This window comes from Nelumbo lutea, chromosome 6, assembly GCF_056320005.1.
Source record: "Nelumbo lutea isolate HS-2025 chromosome 6, American lotus-T2T, whole genome shotgun sequence".
In the NCBI taxonomy this organism is placed as follows: Eukaryota; Viridiplantae; Streptophyta; class Magnoliopsida; order Proteales; family Nelumbonaceae; genus Nelumbo; species Nelumbo lutea.
Genome location: NC_142689.1, coordinates 54961101 through 54984562, shown reverse-complemented (window position 1 = coordinate 54984562; position 23462 = coordinate 54961101). Strand labels below are relative to the sequence as shown.

At 40.5% G+C, this 23462-nt stretch overlaps 1 protein-coding gene across 2 annotated transcripts in view; it reads right to left on the bottom strand.

Moving 5' to 3' along the window:
* Positions 1-849: 849 nt before the first annotated feature.
* The window catches only part of LOC148848951 (SMAD/FHA domain-containing protein), a 66150-nt gene continuing 43537 nt past the window's right edge, over positions 850-23462 (bottom strand). For both annotated transcript variants that reach the window (XM_088950534.1, XM_088950535.1), the window contains one exon: positions 850-1239. In XM_088950534.1, the coding sequence (XP_088806660.1) occupies positions 1112-1239 (128 nt within the window). In that variant the 3' untranslated portion in view covers positions 850-1111. The remainder of the gene's footprint in view (positions 1240-23462) is intronic.

Sequence of the window (23462 nt, the reverse complement as noted above, 5' to 3'; positions counted from 1 at the left end):
TACACCACCTGTTTTTTTGCATGTTTAGTTTGATGTGGCCTGTTCCTGAGAGAAGCTAAATAAGAGTCTTTATCTGAATGGTTAACAGTTAGTTTCATGATCTTCATTTGCCCTCAGCAAAAACAGATGGTGTATGCTTAAAAAAGTGATACTGCGTGGAAAGGGTGGCTAGCTCCCAACATCCATTTTTTTATTTGACCAGTGTTCTTTTGACAATCAAAAATTCAGGTTAGGTGTTGTTGCTCCATAGACCATATGAGGATGCCCAGCTGCTTTTTTGAAATCAGCTAAAGCTGGACACGGGAAATTCAAAAACTGATGGAACTGTCTTCCGCATTTTCTTGGGTGGGGACTATAGGAAAAAAAATTTCTATTTGTCCCTTACCCAAGCAATAGCAATTATGCTTGGGTGATTTTTGTACAAGGATTCGATGCTCTCTGCTGGAAGTTAAGAATTAATTATATCAAATAGTTGAGTTTTTGAGCAATTGAAGGTTGGACTTCCTGTTAAAATTATCAGGTTAAAATACTTGCAAAGGCCAATTTTCTCTCTTGTGAAACTAAGGCTCCATTTGGAAGGAGTACAAATACAAATATGTAGGGCGCAATCCTTATATTTTATATTATTTTGTATGTATTTGTACTGTACATATTTGTATTTGTAGTCCTTCCAAACTGAGCCTAAAAGCCAATTAGGTTCGCCATGTCTTGCTTAAAGATGCTTATTTCAGCATCAGATGTTTACTCTACAATGGACAAATAAATTCCCCCATTATAATGGATGTAGAAATTACTTTACACATTACAAAGAAGCCAAAGATGCATGTAATATTCAAAGAAAATTCGGAATTAATAGTGGAATTGAAAGAGAAACTTCTATTAAAGGCAATTCAAGGACAATATCTAGCAGTGGATTTTTCTCTACCGAAGTCACTTGTTTCCTTTTTATACAAGAATAGTTAATTTCAGAATAAGTATAACATTACAATGAGAACAAAATTGACAAAACTGATACCTTGAGTTATCCAAGTAAATATGACTAATTTCCCCAAAACAAAAGATTATGAATACCTCGTGTTACTTCAAATTTCTTAAGATATCATTCTGGCTTTTAACTTACGGCTTCTGGAATATCAGCTGGAATAACAGTCTCAAGGTTGTCCTCAGAATCTTCTGGCTTATTTGGAAGGTCCTTATTTTCCAGCTTTGAAACACGAAACATTGCCAGATGGGTGTCCCCTAAAATCACCAAAGAGAAAGCATTGACACATTTTGCATTATGGAAGCTCTATTTTTTCAGCCAGTTTTATCATAATAATTGCAAATTTAAACGTGTTTTGCATGAGTTCACATCTGTGCCTCAGAGTGCACGAGTGTCCCACAGCACATCCCAACTTGTGTATTGGGAACATCTCCGAATGACAACTATGGAAGCTGTTCCCAATGCACGCTGAGATGTGCATGTGGGGCACAGGTGTGAATTCGTTTTGCATCATTGAGAGACAATTCATCCTATGTACAATACAGTCCAGGCATGGCCCAACTATGGATTGAGGAAGATATCCTAAATGGTCTTTTTCTTCTCTGTTTTATTTTCATTTAGTTATTGTTTGTGGGGTTGGGAGCATTGTTAGAGCTCTACATTGACCAATATGGCCAATGCATGAGGATCAACACCCCCCACCCCCCACCCACCACAATACAGTCCAGGCATGGCCCAACTATGGATTGATGAGGTTATCCTAAATGGTCTTTTTCTTCTCTGTTTTATTTTCATTTAGTTATTGTTTGTGGGATTGGGAACATTGTTAGAGCTCTACATTTACCAATATGGCCAATGCATGAGGATCAACACCCCCCCCCCCCAACCACCACCCTCCTTATTTTATCTGTTTGAAAGGAATTGTAGAAGGTTACCAATCCAAATTTAGTATCATCACCATCATCTAAGCCTTGTACACACCATATAGGGTTGGTCACATGAATCCTGTTTTGCCTTTCTTTTCTGTTTAGTGCCATACCCATTGTTAAATTTTAAGTGATTAAATAATTTCTTACTACAATTAATTCCTTTTTCAATCTGTCCCTACCTCGTTGTAGAGAGAATGAGCCAAGTGGGCCTTAGTTTCATTTATTTTTTAGTAGCTTTATTTCTGCTGTAATGGGACTTCTTTATGGGCCTTAATACTTGTTCTTTTTATGTTTTTTCTTTAAGTTAGCTGCCTAACTAGGGGCACTCATGTAACTTTACAATATTTTAATATTCAGTACATATATAATCAAATTGAGGGGCAGAGAGGATCAAACAGCTCTCTTCCTCTTCTCTTTTCTCCCATTCTCTTCTCTTCCTTCTAAATCCTTTTCTGAACTTCTTTCTTCTTTTTTTTTTTTTTGATCGATAACAAAAACTTCATTGAATTCAATTAAGAAAAGATTACATACAATTAGAGGGAAGTAAACTGTCTTAACTCCCCCCAAAACAAAGAATATGTGGAGACTCTGTAACTTGATGTATCTTATTAGTATAGTCCCTGTTGTATATTACATATACATCTTATTCTTCTTCTCTCTTTCAGCCCTATATGGGCATTCTTGTAGTTGTATATATCTTTTAATATATAAAAGACTCTTTGAGGTGGGGGTCAATTCATTCTTGACACCTCTAAGATTATTATTGTTCTTTTCTTTATTAGGCCAAGAGTGTTGACATGGTATCAAAGCAGGTTGATCTCTGATCTATTTTTTCTCTCTTGAACCTCACTAGAAGCAGTAATCTTGTTGTATCAGGGCTGTTTTGATCAACCCTTTTCTGTTCAGTGTTCTTTGCGCAACCAGCAGGAGAGATTTCATTAGATCTCTCTTGGGAGACAATGATTCGAGGCCAAACTTCAGATCTGGTGTCACCTAAACCTGATCTATTCTCCCTACAAACAACATCTGATTTGGTGAAGTTTTCGAAGGAGTTCTGATCTTCTTCTTGGGGCGACAACACTGTGCAGTTCCTTTTTTGGACTGCAACAGCTTTGGACTTTAGATCTTGTGTCGCCTAAACTTGATCTATTCTACCTACAAACAACATCTGATTTGGTGAAATTTTTGAAGGAGTTCTGATCTTCTTGGGGTGGCAACACTGTACAGTTTCCTTTTTGGACTTCAGGCCTTCTACATCAACCTACGATTTGAGTTTTTCTCTCCAAATTGAAGGGTTCTCTCAAGCTCTTCTTAACCCTACACTCAGTTTCTGGTTTGGAGATTTTAAGGACTGTTTCGATCAGCACAAGATACCTCCTTGTTCTTGAAGAAGATGCCTAATGTGTTGGCAAATCACAGTTTTCTCTCAATCGGATGACTCGATCAACCAATAACCCTAGATCTGGTGCGTCCTAGGGTTTTCTTGCTTCCCATTTATTTGATTCAGACTTCAGATTCATATTTTAGACTCGACGGTCTTAAAAACTTGCCTTTTTTGGACTGTCTTCTTGAGTTCTTAATTGCTGAATTTGGTTGTCTCTTATATCCTTGTGCCTGGACTGCTGTTTTCTTGCTGAAATGGCCTTCAATAGAGACCATATTATTTCTATAAAATTGGGAGGATCTACCTATGGAATTGACACTACTGCTGTAGCACATGGGAGTAAGAAATTTACTACTGGTGGTGATTCTTTTGTTAAAGGTGATTCTCTAGCATCTATGGTAGAGGAAAACATTCAACAACTGGTAACATCTACTATTTCTTCTACTCTTTCTGCTATTGGCTTACCTGATGAGTTTTCCGATTATTGTGCTTCTCCTTCTCATATTTGGGTCATTGACTATGAAGCTACCAACCACATGATAGGAGCCTACCCTAACCAACCAAGTAACCTTACTGAAACCCATCACAAACATATTGTTGCTGCCAATGGTGAAAAGTTAAACATCATTGGTAGTAGTGATCTGTCTCTTAAGCTTTCACCCACTCCATCTTTCCCTCTTACCAAGAACCTTCTTGTTCCTAATCTCACTACAAATTTGATTTTTGTTGGCCAATTAGTTGATGAAGGTAACATGCTCATCTTTTCTCAGGATGGATGCTTGATTCAAGACTGGAACACTAGGAAGGTGAAAGGGAAGGGGCACAGGTTGGGCCGTCTATTTGCATTAGAGTTCGAGAAGTCTCAAACAACAACATCATAAACTTATTTCAATTCCTCCACTTCTAGTTCCTTTCTGAGTCATAGAAATAATGTTTGGGACTTATGGCATAAACATTTGGGTCATTTACATGTTGAAAAAATAAAATTTTTGTTTGGTTCAGGCCTTATTAAGAATAGAGTTCCTTCCTTGCACACATTTGATACTTCTTGTGTTTCTTGTTGCTTAAGTAAGAGTCGTACCTTACCTTTTCCTCACATATCTGAGCATGCTACCTTTCCCTTCAAGCTTATACATAGTGATGCTTGGACTGCATCTGTCACTTCTCGACTTGGATGATCTCTTTATTTGTCGCATTCGTATGTCACGTAATGTTGTTGTCCTTGAGCACATTTCCTTTTTTGTTGGAATTGCTGGACTGTTTGTTTCTATTTTGCTAAACTTTGATTCACAGGATGCTCCATCTCTTGCTGAGAAGGACCTTCTCGTCTTCTCTCAAAAGCGGTTACATGATCCAGCCCCTGCGCCTGCGACTCTCCTTCCTCATGGTTCAGATCATCATCTTACCATTGCTCCTGTAAGTGATACCTCTACTTCAAACACTCTTCATACTTTTGTTCCTCTTCGTCGTTCTACTCGTATATTTAGACCTCCTAACCGATATGGATTTCCTTTAAACCATAGCTCTTTGTCTGCTGTCCTATCCTCCACAAATCATAGTTTTCAAGGTGCCAAGGCGAGGCTGGACGTCAGGGGGGCGCCTTGTCGCATAGGCGATTTTTTTATATAGAAAACATAGATCCTAGGGTAGTTCCCTAGGTACCATAGTCATATTTCATTAATAATTATTCATAATTATTAGGCGATGACATGAAGCCTCCTCCTAGATACTACAGTGATCCTTCTTTAGTATGTTGCCTAAAAAAATCTCTATATGGTCTAAAACAAGCTCCCCGGGCATGGTTTGAACGCTCTCGCGATGTTGTAGTTGCTGCTAAATATAGCTAGAGTTCTTCTGATCACTTTTGTTAGGCGATGACCTCAGGGTATTACCATTCTCCTACTATATATTGATGACATGTTGTTGACTGGGAATGATGTTGAGGGAATTCGTGAATTGAACCTATTACTTCATAATTCCTTTCACATGATGGACTTGGGGCCTCTCACCTATTTTCCGGGACTACAAGTACATCGTAGTGATCAAGGGTATTTTGTTTGCCAGCAGAAGTATGCCTCTAACCTTGTTAAACTTGCTGGTCTCAATGATGAAAAGCATGTTGATACACCTATGGAGCTAAATCTTAAGCTATCTAAATCTGAAGGTCCATTACTTTCCTATGTTGCCTTTTATCGCCAGCTTGTGGGGTCCCTCATTTATCTAACTATGACTCAGCCTGATATTTCTCATGCTGTTCAGGTTGTTAGTCAATTTGTTTATGCTCCTCGTCAGCCTCATATGACTGATGTTCATCGCATCATTGGATATGTTAAAAGCACAACTTCTCAGGGACTGTTCTTCTCCTCTTCCTCTCCTATTTAGTTGAGAGCATATGCTGATGCGGATTGGGCTGGTTGTCTAGACACTCATAGGTCCACTTTTAGGTCGTATGCATTTACGGATGATTCACTCATCTATTGGAAGCGTAAGAAACAATAAACAATCTCCAAGTCTTCCACTGAAGCAGAGTATAGGGCCATGTCTTTGGTTTGCAGTGAGATTGTTTGGTTGCGATCTTTCCTTATGGATATTGGCATTCAGCTTCCTACTCCTATTCCTCTCTATGCAGACAATATGAGTGCCATCAAGATTGCATCTAACCCTGTCTTCCATGAGAGGACCAAGCACATCGAGGTTAACTACCACTTTATCCGAGATCTTTTCACTACTGGGTCTATACCGCTTCCTCATGTAGCCTCAAACATGCAAATTGATGATATCTTCACCAAAGCTAGGACTAGAATTCGACATCTCTTCCTTATAGACAAACTGATGCTTATGTCTAGGCATTAGTTTGAGGGGGAGTGTGGAGGCTCTGTAACTTGATGTATCTTATTAGTATATTCCTTGTTGTATATTACATATACATCTTATTCTTCTTCTCTCTTTCAGCCCTATATGGGCATTCTTGTAGTTGTATATATCTTTTAATATATAAAAGACTCTTTGAGGTGGGGGTCAATTCATTCTTGACACCTCTAAGATTATTCTTGTTCTTTTCTCTATTCGGCCAAGAGTGTTGATAGAATCCCTCTTCACCCCTTGCTTAGCTAGACTGTCGACAAAAGAATTTGCAGTTCTTTTAACCCAACTATACTTCATTTCAATATCCTTTGCCAACCATTTAAATTTTTTCTTTTCATTGTTGTATTTCCACATTGCAGGCTTATCTTCCTTTAACCAGCTTACCACCACCTCTGAACCCCCTTCAATAACCAACCTCCTAATATTCAGGTCTCTTGCTCTTTGAAGCCCTTCCAAGGGTGCTGATATCTCAGCCCTAAGAGATTCACCCTCTCCAATTGGGCCAAAGAATAGGACTAGAGCATTCCCTTCCTCATTTCTGAAAATCCCCCCAATACCTGATTGCCCTAGATTCCCAGTGCTACTGTCATCAAAATTCAACTTTATATGACCAGCAGGAGGGGGATCCAAGGACTTATGACCCTTTTAACTTGGGCTGAGATTGCTATTTCTTTCCAACTTCTCAACAAATCATCCACAAAAAAGTCTATAAACAGATGCATGAATTTCAACCAATGTGCTACCCTTAATCGGATCTCTTTCTTCTTCTTTTCAATCTTCTTTATTTTATTTTTCAGAATTATTGTTGGTGTGATTTGCAACTTGGTATTAGAGCAGGTTCCCACCTTCTACAATTTCTTCTTTTAGGCCCATACATAGTGTGTATAGAGAACTAATCGTTTAATTGATTGGCAGCTTATACAGCCTAGTATGGGAGGGTTTTAGAGAGGAATTTATTCTTGTTTGAGGCCCAAGATAGGATGTTGGAGATTTTCTCGAAGACCTAGATAACTAGAGAAATTGAGTTAGGGGTTCTAGAGACACTTCGAATCTAGCATTTCGGGCTTGAAGGGAAGCTTTTTGACCCTCTTTGAGACTGATCCAGGTTGGAAAGGGTCTTGCAATCTTTGGTAGGAGCATCTGGACTTTCTCTCCTCCTCCCAAGCTGTTGGGTTTGTGAAACCCTAGTTTTGTGTGATTGAACAGTTTTGGCTTCAAACCAGTGAGTCTTAATTAGTAGTGTCCTATTTTGATTTTTGTTTGTTCAATCGATGGAGCAAACTGGAGGTGAAACAAAATACTCCAGACTTTGGGTTTAGCCATGGGAAGTTTGTGGAGACTTTTAGGGGCACTAAATACAGTAAAGTTAGATAGAACCAATTGTTTGGCATAGTCTCAATCTATAAAGATTCATGTCTAGTAGAGAGAAGTGGGGGTATATCATCAGGAGCAAGAAGAAACCTACGAAAGATGACTCTACCTATGAGAAGTGGATGCAAGAAAATTACTAAAGTCCATGCAACTTCATATTGGCCAGCACTACCTGTGGATGGATTTTGCAAAGGAGGTGTGGGATAATGTCATGGAGACCTATTTCTAAAAGTTGTGCCAAGGCCTACAAAATAAAGAGTAATGTGAACAATCTAAGACATGGGGAGAAGCCCTTAGTTGTTTACTTCATCATGCTGAAATCTTTTTGGCAGGAGATTGACCTGATAGAGACTGTTGTGTGGGGGTGTACAAAAGATGACGAGACACAGGAAGTTGGTGGAGAGAAATCAAGTTTTTTAGTTCTTCACTGGATTCAACCCTGAATATGATATTGTGAGACATAATGTTTTAGCAAAAGATGAGATGACCCTATCTTAAGCCTAATAGTTAGTAGTGAGGAGAGTAAAAGATAGGTTCAGTTTGTGGAACCTCAAGTCGATCACCATGCTAATGTTGGGATGAAGCCAAAGGTTAATACTAGAAAGAAGGATGTTGTGTGTGAATAAGACCAAGCACACTAAGGACACCTGTTGAAGTTGCATCCAAAGCTCATGCCTACCTGATTCAAGAATGGAAACAATGGTAAAAAGAATAAGAGTGGGAAAGGTAGGAATGCACATATCATTATCGTTTGGGTCATTTGTCATTTTTTCATTGAATCTATTATTTCCAGCACTATTTAAAGAAATAAGTCTGTCAATTCTACATTATTAGTCTTTATCCTACAAGTAATAAAAGATCTATTGTTCCTTTTAATATTGTACACTAATGTGTGGGGGCCTTACCATTTGCCTTGTATGAGTGGTTATAAATATTTCATTTTGTTTTTTTATCAGCAAAAAGATTTTATTAATAACAGAGAAATATTGAAATACAACAGTTATAGGTTGCAGAAAGCATTAACCCAATCTGCAAACACTACAAAGCATTTACAGTTCTACCCAGTACAAGGTAGATCTATTTGCCCCCTGTTTTGCTAGAGTGTCTGCCAACCCATTTGCAATCCTTTTGGCCCAACCAAACTGAGAGTTGACCCTCCTTGCATTTATGTCAATCTCTCTGTATATAAATTTGAGCTTCCAAGGTGCTGATGTAATGTTTTTAGCCCAAGAAATGACCAGCAGTGAGTCTCCTATTTCTAAATCTGTTGTCCCAATCTGCTCAGCCATCTTCAAGCCTTGAAGTAGAGCCAATGATTCAGCCTGTATTGAGTCACCGATACCTATTGGTCCTGAGAAGAGTTCCACAACTTCACCTAGATGATTTCTAATAACACCCCCTATACCTGCCCTTCCCGGGTTGCCTATAAATATTTCATTTTGATTATTGATGATTTTTCATGGTGTACTTGGATCTATCTTATGCTCTCTCATGTTGAGGTGCCTACACTTGTGCAGAAGTTCCATGAATACATGCTCACCCAGTTTGATAACCACATCAAATTTTTTCGATCAAACAATGCTAAGGAATATTTTGAGAATGATCTTAACTCTTATTTTGAAAAGTTTGGGGTTGTTCAACAGAGCTCTTGTGCCCGTACTCCACAAAAAAATGTAGCAGAGAGGAAAAAAATACACATTGTAGAAGTTGCAAGGAATATTCCTTTTTCTACCCATGTCCTTGTGAGATTCTAGGGTGATGCGGTTTTAAAACCACCTTTCTTATTAACAGTATGCCTTCTCAAATCCTGGGGTTTAAATCTCCTTTTGGTGTCCTCTTTCCTAAAACTGATATTTTCTCCAGTCCTCTACGTGTCTTTGGTTGTACTTGTTATGTACACATTCCTAGTTCCAAGAGATATTAGTTTGAACCCAAGGCTTGGAAGTGTATCCTCCTTGGTTATACCTCCACACACAAGAGTTATTGTTGTTTTGATCCCATCAATGGCACCTGGTTTGTTTCTATGGATGTTACTTTCACAGAGTCCATTCCTTTTTATGGTCATTCTTCTAAGGGGGAGCATTCTCTTGAACTGTTTGCTTCACTTCTTCTGTTTCCAGCTCTTATTGATCCTTATGTTGAGTCTTCTACATTTCCTTCTATTTCAGTGGAGTGCTCTTCTCCTCCCAGCTCTCCCATTCCTGTTCCTTTGCCCCCTCCTATTAGTCCTATTTTTACCACTCACCTTATTGTTCAAAGGCAGTACCAATGGAAAAGGCCAAGGCACACAGGTCTAACATCACCATCACCAATACCTTCACTTCCAAACCTTGACCTACCCATTTCTATGATGAAAGGGTAAGAGGAAATATACAACTCATTGCATTTTCAAACATCTTTCTTACAACTTGTTGTCCCCTTCCGGCTATTCTTTCCTAGCCTCCATTTCCTCTCAATCCATTCCTAAGTTTGTAATTGAAGCCTTGGCCAAACCAAAGTGGAGGGATGCTATAAGAACTGAAATATAAGCACTTCATTAGAACAATACCTTGGACATTGTTGACTTGCCTACTGGGAAGGAACCTGTTGGATCTAAGTGTGTTTACACCATCAAGTATCATGCTAATGAAATGATTAAGATATATAAGGCACGACTTGTTGCCAAGAGATGTGCCCAAGTATATGGGATGGATTATATGGAGACCTTCACTTCGGTATCTAAAATGACTTCTAAGAGGGTTCTATTATCTTTGGCACTGAGTTGTGATTAGTCTCTTTATGACTTTATCAATTTGATGTTAAGAATACATTCTTGAATGGTAATCTAACTAAAGAAGTATATGTCTCTTCCCCCTGATATGTATGGTAACAAGATCCAAGGCAAGGTATGCAAACTAAAATAAGTCACTTTAGGGTTTGAAGCAATCTCCACGTGCTTGGTTTCACAGGTTTAGGGCTGCTCTTTTTAGTTTGGATACACTCAAGCCTAATCAACAAAGAGGAGAGATACTCAGGTTACCTTTCTTAATGTTTATGTGGATAATATTGTTGTTATTGGCAATGATGCACGAGAAGTTAATGATCTCAAGAGGTTCCTTAATTTTGAGTTTGAAATCAAAAACTTAGGGGAGTTAAGATATTTCTTGGGCATTGAAGTTGTTAGGTCCAACGAAGGAATCTTCATTTCCCAATGGAAGTATGTGCTAGACCTTCTCACTTAGATTGGGAAGCTTAGTGCTAAACCTGCCTCCACTCTTATTGTTATGAATCATAAGCTCCCAGTTGGTGATGGAGAGCTATTGACTAACAAGGAAGTGTTCCAAAGATCGTTAAGCAAGGGGTGAATTCATTTCTCCTTTTCTACTTTCAAGTTTTATTTATTTTTATTATTTCATGGAAGCACCATTAGGACAAATTCGTGGCAGAATATAAATAACATAATAATTATCCTTAACAAAGACAATTCTACTCCTTGTAAAAATGGTCAAAAGCTCAAAGGTCAACAAATTGCTCTTACAATGTAACTACTTTGATTTTCATTTAGGAAAAGCAAAATCTATTATATACTTATAAAAAAGAAGAAAAAAGTTTTATGGATCAACTGTCTAGAAACATTCATAATAATTTCCTCTCATTTACACCAATGCAGCCATGAGGGACGTTACTGAAGCTCTCTTTTTCTTTTTGTTAAGATATATGTGTTGTACAAGGGTGATTTTATCATTGTAATGATTTCTACTAATCAAGGGCGTATTTGTAATTGTAAATCATCATGCATATACTAATGAGCTTATATTGCAAGAACTATAACATTTATTAGACACAACCTTATTCTTTCTCAACTCTTTTCCTTTTCCAACTTTGTTCCTAATCTTTCATATTTCATTTTCTTTCTACCACAAAACTAATTCATATCGTCATGCTAAATGGTGTGCGACCGGCTACCCATATCATCTTTTTTTTTCGAAGAATAAATAAAAAGATAGTACAATGTAAATAGGTGCCAAGGAGACACCCCAAAAAACAAATCTAAACAGAAGTAAACAACATTACATCTTTGAAGCTCCAGAATGCCCCACAAACTGTTCCCCCAAGCTTCTGAAATGACCTCAGCAAAATCTGGAGGGACCAAGAACCAATCAGACACTAATTTACTAGCCAAATCCACTAACTCAATGATTTGGACTTATTCTCAATTTTTCCTCTTATTTCAAATGATCCAGATCACTGCAAATGGAATGCAACTCCTAACGATTCTTGCCTTCCTAAACACCCCTGGATCCCACAGTATGACCAGCCCCCTTGAAACCCTTCCTCCTATAAATCTAACCACTCTCCACCGTTCACTCCCCAGACTTCTTCCTTCATGCCCACATCAAAATTTTCCAATTTTGTTTGCTACAGCCAACACCATCTCCAGTCTGTCTTTTCTAATCAAATTCCACCCCCCATCCCCCCCCCCCTACCCTTCTGCTCTCTCCCTTAGCCCCCTTACAGTCCAACTTAATAACTTCATTCTTGCCCCCTACCTTATAACAGCTGCCATGATTTCAGCTTTTCAGCCCCTCACTCCTCCCCTTCTAAGAACTCCTCTTCACCTCCCTCTTCATCCCAACCCTTCTCCTTCTCTACCCTCTCCTTTTCACTATTCTTGTCCTCTCATCTCTTCTTTTCAAACTGCTCAAAAGAAGCCCCTGGAAAACCTTCCCCTCCCCAGAAGAATAAACCCAAGGAGTTCCCCATTGTCACCTCCCTTTCCACTAGTTTATTAACCACCATTTCTCCATTTGTAATTCTTGACAGTGTAGCCGGCTAGAGATAGGTGAAAGAGGAGAGAAGAGAAGAGAAGAGAAGAGAGGAGAAAAGAGAGGGTTTGCAATGCAACAGTATTGGCGGCGCCAGTGTTTATTTAATATATATAGGGCGACAGAAAATAACAAGGGAAAAGACCCTTGTGCCCCTGAGTACAATAACAGACATAACAGAAATAAAAAACGAAATAAAAAACACTTTAATTTGGACAAACAGGCCCTAACAACTGCAACTAAGTTATTCTAACATCATTCCAACACTCCCCCTCAAGTTGGAGCATAGATGTCAATCATGCCCAACTTGTCACACAAATCTTTGTGCCGCACATGATGAAGACCTTTGGTGAAGATATCTGCAAGTTGCTCTTCCGAGTTGACATATGGTGTGCACACTTCTCCACTTTCAAGTTTCTCTCTGATAAAATGCTTGTCCACTTCAATGTGTTTTGTCCTATCATGCAGAACTAGATTAGCAGCAATATTGATGGCTGTTTTATTGTCACAGTAGAGTGAAGTAGGATTGTTTACTGCAAAACCCAGTTCACCTAACAGATTTCTTATCCACATGATTTCCGCAACCCCATGAGCCATTGCTCTATACTCTGCTTCAACACTGGATCTAGCCACCACACCTTGTTTTTTGCTTCTCCATGTGACAAGGTTTCCTCCTACAAAGGCACAATAACCACTGATGGACTTCCGGTCATTGACTGCTCCTGCCCAATCTGCATCAGTATATACTTCCACTTTTAAGTGACTGTGTTTATGGAACAAAAACCAGCTCCAGGAAACTTCTTGAGATATCTCAAGATCCTCTCTGCAGCCTCAAAGTGAGTTGTCATCGAGCTGTGCATGAATTGACTAAGGACACCCACTGCATAGGCAATATCAGGCCTGGTCATAGACAAATACAGAAGTCTCCCCACGAGTCTCTGGAACATCTTTACATCGTTCAAAAACTCTCCTTGACTGTCTCCCAGATGGTGATTAGGTTCAATAGGTGAATCAGATGGTTTTACCCCCAACTTGCCTGTATCTTCTAGTAGATCTAGTACATACTTCGGTTGGGAAATAAAGATGCCCTTGTGAGAGCGGGCAACTTCAATTCCAAAGAAGTATCGTAAGGGGCCTAGATCCTTCACCTCAAATTTAGTGGCTAAGAATTTTTTTAGTCTCTGGATTTCAGCCTCCCAATCTCCTGTGATCACTATGTCATCCACATACACAATAAGAGCTGCAATTTTACCTTCACCTCTTTTTACAAACAAGGTATGATCTGACTGGCATTGTTTGAATCCCATTGTTGGACTGCTACATGGAACTTACTAAACCAAGCCCGAGGTGATTGCTTCAATCCATATAGGGACTTTTTCAACCTGCACACCTTTTGTTCACTGCCTCTGGCACAGAACCCTAGGGGTTGGGTCATGTACACTTCCTCTTCCAAGTCACCATTCAGGAAGGCATTCTTGATGTCCAATTGGTGAAGATCCCAGTCAAGATTTGCTACCAAGGAAAGGAGAATTCGGATGGAGTTCATCTTCGCTACAGGGGCAAAAGTCTCTGCATAGTCCACTCCATATACCTGTGTGAAGCCTCTTGCTATCAGTCTAGCCTTGTACCTTTCAACAGTTCCATCAGCTTTGTGTTTCACTGTGAACACCCACTTGCACCCCACTGGTTCCTTCCCTTCAGGAAGATCTACCAACTCCCACGTACCATTTTTATGTAAGGCATCAATTTCTTCCTGCATTGCATCTGTCCATTCAGGTTTTGACAAAGCTTCTGCCACGGTCTTAGGGATGGGAACACTATCCACAGAGGAGAGGAAGGCACAGTACGAGGGTGAAACATGCTCATAGGACACAAAGTTAGAGATAGGATGATTAGTGGTACAAGATCTAACACCCTTTCTCTTAGTAATAGGAATATTAAGATCACTGGGGACATGTGAATCAACATTTAAAGGAGCAATGGGAGCAAGTGTACTTGGCTGATGAGACGGATCTGCCTCGGGTGAATCCGATGATGTTGGTTGCATAGTGTTCGGCTCCACGGCTCTTGAACTTTGCTGGCTCTTATGACGACGATGGAAAACCCGGAACGGAGGAGGATCGGGTAAAGGAGGTAGTTGAATCTGAGTCGTCGCCTGTTTCTCCTCAACCCTACTCTCCCCCTGAGGAGAAACCAAGAAGAACGGTTGACTCTCAAAGAATGAGACATCAATGGAAACATAGTACTTGCGGGCAATGGGATCATAGCAACGATACCCCTTTTGAGATGAGGGGTAACCAAGAAAAACACAAGGAATAGCCCGAGGGTCAAGTTTACCACGAGTAGGTGAGAGGTTGTGGACTAAACAACGACACCCAAAAACACGCATCAGAATGGTGGACAACGGGGCTGTAGGGAACAGGAGCTGATGTGGGGCCTTATACTCTAGTAGCCGAGAGGGCATGCGATTGATGATATATGTCGCACACAATACTGCATCCATCCAGAACTTTTTGGCACATTCATATGAATCAGCAAGCCACGAGCAACTTCGAGTAGATGACGATTTTTTCGTTCAGCCACACCATTTTGTTGGGGTGTCCTGGCACAAGAGCTTCGCTGAAGTGACCCACTTGAATTAAAGAACTTTGTGAGATCACTATGGAAATATTCCTTTGCACTGTCCGACTGGAAAATATGAATTTCCGTTTGGAACTGAGTGAACACCATGCGTTGGAAATCTTTCACAATTTGTGGCACTTCATCTCGAGATCGCATAGGATAAACCCAAGTGTATCGAGAATAATCATCAATCAGCGTAACAAAATACTTATAGCCAGCCGCAGTAGGTAGAGTAACAGGGCCCCAAACATCAGAATAAACAATATGAAAGGGAAATTCAGATCTTTTATTTCTTAAAGGTAAAGAGCTTCTACAATGCTTACTCAACTGACAAGTTTGACACTGTAATTGACTCACTGACAATGACTCAAACAACTTTGGGAACATAACTTTTAACGACTCAAAAGAAAGATGACCTAAATGACTATGCCATAAATAGGCCTGACTCTCACTCGATGAACTTGTGGACTCAGTCGCCACTAGACCAGCATTATTCTCCAACACGTAGAGACCATCGACCAAGCTTCCTCTACCAATCGTCTTCCCCGAGGTCAAATCCTAAAACACACATGAAGATGGAAAAAAGGTGATTGAGCAGTTCAAAGAGTGAGTAATACTACTAATGGACAACAAATTAATAGGTAATTTCGGAACATGCAGGACATTTGGAAGAGTAAAGCCAAGTGGGAGAGATATGGTGCCTTGGCCAGCTATGGTAGAAAAAGAATCATCAGCCAGTCTTACCTTATCTCTCCCAGAGAGATGGTTATATGTCTGGAACAAATTTGACTTACCGGTCATGTGATTTGAGGCTCCGGAGTCAATAATCCAAGGTGAATCAGTAGTATGAGATGACACATGGAAGGCTGTGGCATTACCTGATGTAGACGCAAATGAGGTAGGAGTAGGCCCAGAATCCACTTGGCGGAGAGTCCTACCATACAATTCCAAATGTTCATGGAAGGAATTGATAATATCTTCCTTAGGGTCAGAACCGGGATGTCTCTCCTGAGTTACGGAAGGACTAGTCACTATCGATGCCAGATTAGCTGAGTTATACCTTCTTTGATTCTGCTGGCCTGGTTTCTTGCCCTGATCCGGTGCTGACTTCTTACCCAAATCCTGTGCCCATTTAGGTTTTCCATGGAGATCCCAGCATGTATCTTTAGTGTGTCGTGTCTTCTGGCAGTGAATGCACCAAAGCTTGCTTTTATCTTCTGTTTTTTTCTGAGTGTCACCCCTTTTAAAACCACCTCCAACATTTGTATCTGAATTTCCCCGGACTGCTAGGGCAACTGACTCCCCTTCTACACCATTCATCACACTTCTTCTGCTTTCTTCTTACTACACCAAGGCATACACCTCCTAGACTGATGGCAAGTCTTTACTACCCAAGATCTGTACCCTGATGGACTCATATGACTGATTCAGCCCTAGGAGAAAGGCAAACACGTGTTGCTGTGATACAAGTGACTTATAGGCTTTTGCATCTTCATCACACTTCCAATTCACGTTCTGATAGTGATCAAATTCTTTCCATATTGATGTCAAATCAGAATAGTACATCGAGAGACTCCTCTCCCCCTGCTTGCAAGTAGAAGATTCAGCTTGTAGTTGATATATCTTGGCATAGTGTCTCTGTTCTGAATAAGTGGACTTCGCTTGTTCCCATACCTCACAAGTAGTTTCAGCCCACATAAAGGTCTTCCTTACTTGTGGCAGCATTGAAACCAAGAGCCAAGACATCACCATACTGTTCTCTTGGTCCCACCTATCGTGCTCAGCACTTCCATACTTCGGTTCCTTTACTCTCCCATTGATGTATCCTATTCGCCCCCTAGCAGTGATGTAGAGTTTTATCCCCCTAGACCACTCAAGGTAATTCAGACCATCAAAGGGAATGACAGCCATGGGAAAGCTCATATCCATTCCCCACTCACTCCATTGTGGCTCCCTAAGATTTCTGAAGTAGCAAAATTCTCAGTCGACATGGTCAAGCAGTTACTCAGTCCCACACACCGGATTTAGGACCCCTCCTTACTCCACAAAGCAATGCTCCACTCAGTTCACACCGACACACTAGGGTTTCCAACCAGATTGTGCACAAACCGTACCAAATTCTGGACAAAACTGAGGTAATATTCGGCAGTTTTAGACCTGCCTATCAGAATTCTAGAATGGCTAACAGCCACTAATCTGCAAGAGAGATCCTCCTTGCTTATAGTCAACTCAAACCATTCAGAAGGCAGGTCAGCATTGACCTACAGGTGTCTTAATACACCAACAGGATCACACGATCCAAGACAACTAGGGTTACACAGGTTCGATAGCATTCAGCCGCCCCAGATTCATAGGGTTTTCACTCGACCCATGATCAAGGAGAGTAAAGAGGAGAAAAATAGAGGGAGAACTGTACCAGTCGTAGCTATTCTGTAGTCCAGAATCAGATTTCCTTTCTGCTAGTCTGTTCGACCTATTCTTTGGGTTGATCGATCTTCTCTTGACAGTAGGGTTGATCGGCCTGCTCTCTTTTAATCAGTATTCCTGCTCTGATACCATCTTGATAGTGTAGCCGGCCAGAGATAGGTGAAAGAGGAGAGAAGAGAAGAGAAGAGAAGAGAAGAGAAGAGAGGGGAAAAGAGAGGGTTTGCAATGCAACAGTACTGGCGGCGCTAGTGTTTATTTAATATATATAGGGCGACAGAAAATAACAAGGGAAAAGACCCTTGTGCCCCTGAGTACAATAACAGACATAACAGAAATAAAAAACGAAATAAAAAACACTTTAATTTGGACAAACAGGCCCTAACAACTGCAACTAAGTTATTCTAACATTATTCCAACAGTAATAACTTCAGTGCTATCTTGGTCTTTGACTTCTATCACCGCTTCTTCTTCCTTGCTCCTCCCTCCTCCTCCCCCTCTCTCACCCTTCCCCCCTTCACTCTCCAGTTTCACCACTCGCTAAACCCACAAATTTCCTTTTCCTATTATAAACCCTACATTGAGAACCACTCCCTTCAACCTCAAACAACGCCTTTCTCTTCCCACTTCCTTCACGCTTTCCTTCTCCTACCTTCTTATTTCCTTCCGTCCATTCCTCCCTTTGCTTGTCCAAGGCATCCAACGAATCAGAATTAGATAGACTTACCGCATTGACGAGCAAACCACAGGTAGATGACTCCTTTGGAGCACCTCCCCTTCTTCCCTTGTTCCTTTTTCTTTCTCCTCTATCACAATCTCTAAGGAATTAGGACTGTCAACAACCTCTTGCTGAATTGGCTGATGCTAAATACTCTCCCCCAATCAGACCTCCTGCTTCGATAGGCCGACGCAAATCATAGTCATAACAAACCTCAGGGCCCTTGTCTTCGTCGGTTCATCCTTGGCCTCTTTCTGCTGTAACAATCAATCTCTCTCAAGCTCCCGAACCGGTCTCCCTTCTCTCAACACCTTCGAATCTTTCTTACCACTCTCGAACATTGTCACCACCCAAACAGAGTCCTCTTTTGGGTTCCTAGGCTCCTAGCTCTCTTTCTCCGAACTGCTTAAAAACCCAACAATTGACTTTTTTCCAATTATGCCCCTCCCTCTTAAAATCCCCATCCCCCCAACCTATTTTTATCTCTTGTGACCTTTGACCTTTCAATTTAATGTAGGCCCCACCTGAAAACTTTTTCATATTCTCTATTGTCTTATTTCTCCCCCCCCCCCCACCCCACCCCCCACCTTTTCGAGCATCCCTTGCTCTTCCCTCTCCTTTAGGGATTCAAGCTCACCTTGGCCTGCTAGCATTAGAATTGGTGTTGGGGCAAGATGCCCTAACGTCAGCAAGCCATAAGGTCAGCATGATGCCCTCACTTGAAGAGTCTCTTTGAGGGGATTACCCCCTACAGAAACACACACACACAGATGAGTTTGGGACCATTTTAACTACTTATTACTCCTTTCAAAATTATTTTTTATACTTTGTACAGAACACTGATGTGGACCCCACTGCTGTGGTCCCCACTGTGTTCGTATGGCAGCATATTTTTGTTAATTATGTCAGTGTCAGTTAGTAGTTATTTCAGTTTGTTATTTCAGCTTTATTATTAGTTTATTTGCCATGTAAGCAATAAGGGCAATTCAGCCCTTTTACAATTAGTCAACATATATAAATATTAAGAGTGGGTCGGCAGATCAACTGATCACCCTCTCTCTCTTTTCAAAATCTCTTCGTGTGCTTCTTCTTTTCTCCCTCTCTTCTTCTCTTCTGAAATTTCTTCTTTCTTTTCTTTTGAATTCAAGACTGATTGTAGTCTTGATCAACTACTTGGTATCAGAGCTGACCTAGGAGCTCTTATGTTAGTCTATTTAGATTGACTACATGAGAATTTCCTAGGTTTAGAAATTTTTCAACAAAGGAGGATTGGGTGATTCTTGGAGGTTACTGGTAGTGTGCGGCTACTACTAAGAAGATTGTAGAAGGCTAGGAGAGTTCCAGTAGTCAGAAATAATTAGAAAAGGCTTTGGATCCTCAAGATTAGGGTTTTGCATCAGACAGAAGGTGGCGACTAGAGATTTTCTTGATAATAACCTTGAAAAATCATCTTGGTCTATTCTGAGAGGTGCGGCTGGAAAATCTGTTTTTTCCTTTAGGGTTTTGAGAGAAAACCCTAAAATTCAGAACTGTTGTTGGTTTCAGATCAGATTTTGAACTGGTTTCATACAAAATTCTGTTTTCTTTGTTCTTTGGAAGACCTAGGCCAGCTGTTATCAGTTGTTTGGGTGTTGTTTTTTATTACAGTAGCTTAAAAGGTTTTTTTTTATTAATTCTTGACCAAGAATGAAGTTCAAGAACCAGGGGGAAGGTGTTTTTGGGACTAGCAATTCTGGTAACATGTCTGAGAATGCCTTTCAGATTACAACTGTGAAGTTTGATGGACCAAACTACTTAGAATGGGCTCAATCGGCCATGATGACCATTGGGGGTAGAGGAAAACTCAACTACTTGTTGGGAGATGTGAAAGAACCAACTAAGGAGGTACAAACTTATACCAAATGGGTTCAAAAGAACTATTTGGTTATGACATGGCTTTGCAACTCTAGGCAGCCACATATCAGCTGGAACTATTTGTGGGCAAAAACAACCAAGGAAATCTGGGATGTCATGAAAGAGACTTATTCCCAACCCCTTAATGTTGCTAGGGCTTAGGAATTGAAGTATGAGGTTAACAGCCTTAAGCAATGAGAGAAACCAGTCCGGTTTACTTCTCTACCTTGAAATCTTTGTGACATGAAATTGACCACCTAGAAACACTTGAGTGGGAAAGTCAGAAGCATGCACAGACTCATAGAAAGCAAGTTGAAACTAATAGGGTTTTTGAATTCCTAGCTGGTCTGAATCCTGACTATGATATTGTGAGACAACAAATACTAACAAGGGACAGTGTGACCTTATCTCAAGCCTATTCCTTGGTGCATAGTGAAGAGACTAGGAGAAAGGTTATGATGCAGCATCAACCCTTCCCACCAGCCTTAGCAGTAGTTAAACTTAAGTCTGGGGGTGATACGAAGAGGGATATAAAGAAGGAATATAAGCGGGATCTAGTGTGTGAACATTGCAAGAAACCTAAGTATATGGCTGTTAATACCAATTCCCACCAGCCTTGGAAGCTACACCCTCATCTAGTTCCAGCAAAACTGAGGAACAAAAGGGGTAATGCTCATATGGCTGTTAATACCAATTCTGCATTCTCATCGGGCACAAAAGGCACGCCTCTAGACACCCTAGCTGCTGTTTGGGATGCCCTAACTCAGTTGGAAAAGGAAGTTGGGAATTCAGCTCAATCATCTCAGCCACCATCAGCTCCTCCCACATCAACCTTTTCTCATTTAGGTACCCGGGCCTCAACTTACCATGCTTCAGCTCCAAGTAACACTGAACATTGTTGGGTAATAGAATCAGGTGCATCTGATCATATGACTAGCTTGCCATCATTGCTCACTACCTATCACTTATCTTCTGATAGAGATAAAGTGTCCATTGTTGATGGTTCCCTTGTTCCCATTTCTAGCAAGGGAGACATCAAGTTGTCTAATACCATTTCCTTATCTTCAGCTCTGCATGTTCCTAGGCTTGATACTAACTTGCTTTCAATCAGTAGTATTACAAAACATCAGAAGTGTTCAGTAATTTTTTTCCCTAACCGATGTGTTTTTTAGGACTTGGAGACAAGGAAGGTGATTGGGACTGTCTGTGAGGCGAATGGGATCTATCTGCTTGGAGAGAGTTCTCATTGGGAAGATCGTGAAGATAGGAAGTCTTTTGTTTCTCAGTCTGTTAGTCAGGTTATGCTTTGTCATAATCGGTTGGGTCATTTATCCTTTCGGTCTTTGAAGAGTTTGTTTCCAAATTTGTTTGAATCTGTTCAGATGTCAAATTTGAGATGTGAGAGTTGTGAACTTGCAAAGCATTGTAGAACATCTTATTCCTTGAGTAATAAAAGAAGTAGTAATTCTTTTGATATTATGCATACCGATGTTCGCGGCCCGTATCACATCACTTCTATGGGGGGTACAGATATTTCTTGTTGTTTGTTGATGACTACACCCGTTTTTCTTGGGTTTACCTTATGCGTTCTCGAGATGAAGTTCCTGCTTTGACCCAGATTTTTCATCAGATGATTTTAACCCAGTTTGGGGTCAAAATCAAAATCTTCAGATCCGATAATGCGAAAGAATACTTTACCAACCCATTAGCCTCTTATTTGCTTAATCATGTGATTATTCATCAGAGTATTTGTCCTTATACACCACAGCATAATGGGGTTGCTAAGAGGAAGAATAGGCACATATTGAAGGTGGCTAGAAGCATTATGTTTAACTCCAATGTGCCTATTCGTTTCTGGGCAGATGCTATTCTTACAGTAGTGTATCTCATTAATCGAGTTCCTTCACGAGTTCTTGATATGAAGCCTCCATTTACCCTTCTATACCCCGATAAAGAATTGTTTATTGTTCCCCTTAAAACCTTTGGTTGCACTTGCTTTGCTCAGATTCTTGGATCTCATCGTTCCAAATTTGATCCTAAGGCCTCCAAATGTATTTTTCTCGGTTATGCACAAACTCAAAAAGGTTATTGCTGCTATGAACCTACTTCTGGGAGGAGATTTGTCTCGATGGATGTTACTTTCTTTGAGGAGGTGCCCTATTACCATAGGGTTTCTCCTCAGGGGGAGAGTAGTGAGAGTGGGGTTAACTCATCAGAAGTTCCTTTACCTGTTCCATTGAGTGATGAGGGATGTAATAGGGAGGGTTGTCAGAGGTGTCAGGATTTGAGAGTTTATCACAAGCGGTGGAGGCAGGTTGATTTCGGTCATCAGCAGTCCAGGCCAGCCCCAGTTCCTTCTACGGATCCAGATCCAGGTGCCACAGTCCCTTTATCAGATCCAGGTCCCATTGAGATATCTTCCACCGTTGCTACTTTACCTCCTTTGGATGACCTTGACCTCCCCATTGCAATCCGTAAAGGCAAACGGTGTTGCACCACATCCACAACTCACTGCATTTCCTAGTTCCTGTCCTATGATCGCCTGTCCCCCTCTTACAGATCCTTTCTCACATCCATTGCTGATATTCCTATTCCCAGAACAGTGCAAGAAGCATTGTCAGTTCCTGAGTGGAAAGATGCAATGAAGGTTGAAATGGATGCTCTTCTGAGGAATAATACTTGGGAGCTAGTTGACTAGCCTAAAAGAAAGAAACCGGTTGGATGTAGATGGGTATTTACTATGAAACATAATGCTGGTGGTTCCACTTAAAGGTGGGTAAAAGGCCCGGTTAGTTGCAAAGGGATTTACTCAGACTTATGGTATAGACTACTTTGAGACTTTTGCTCCAGTAGCAAAGATGACCACTATTAGAGTTTTGTTATCCCTTGCAGCCAGTTACTCTTGGCCCTTGTTCCAGATGGATGTTAAAAATGCCTTCCTCAATGGAGACTTACAGGAAGAAGTCTACATGCAGTTACCTCCTAAATTTTATGATGCAGAGACAAGAAAGAAGGTTTGCCGATTGAATAAAGCCTTGTATGGACTAAAGCAGTCCCCCAGAGCTTCGTTTGATAGATTCAGACAAGCCCTTGAAAAATTCGGCTATGCATAGTCCCAGTCAGACCATACATTGTTCATTAAAAGAGTGGACTCTTCCTTGACTTTGCTTGCTATTTATGTGGATGATATTGTAGTGATAGGGAATGATAACAATGAGATTGAGTCTCTTAAACAACTCCTTCATCAAGAGTTTGAGGTGAAAGATCTGGGAGAGCTACGATACTTCTTGGGTATTGAGGTTGCTAGATCTAAACATGGGATTTTTATTTCTCAAAGGAAGTATGTTCTAGATCTATTGGAAGAAACTGGAAAGTTGGGTGCCTACAGATACACCTATTGGACAGAATCACAAGATCAGTGCAGAGGGTGGAAAGCCACTTGAAGACAAAGCTATGTTCCAACGGTTAA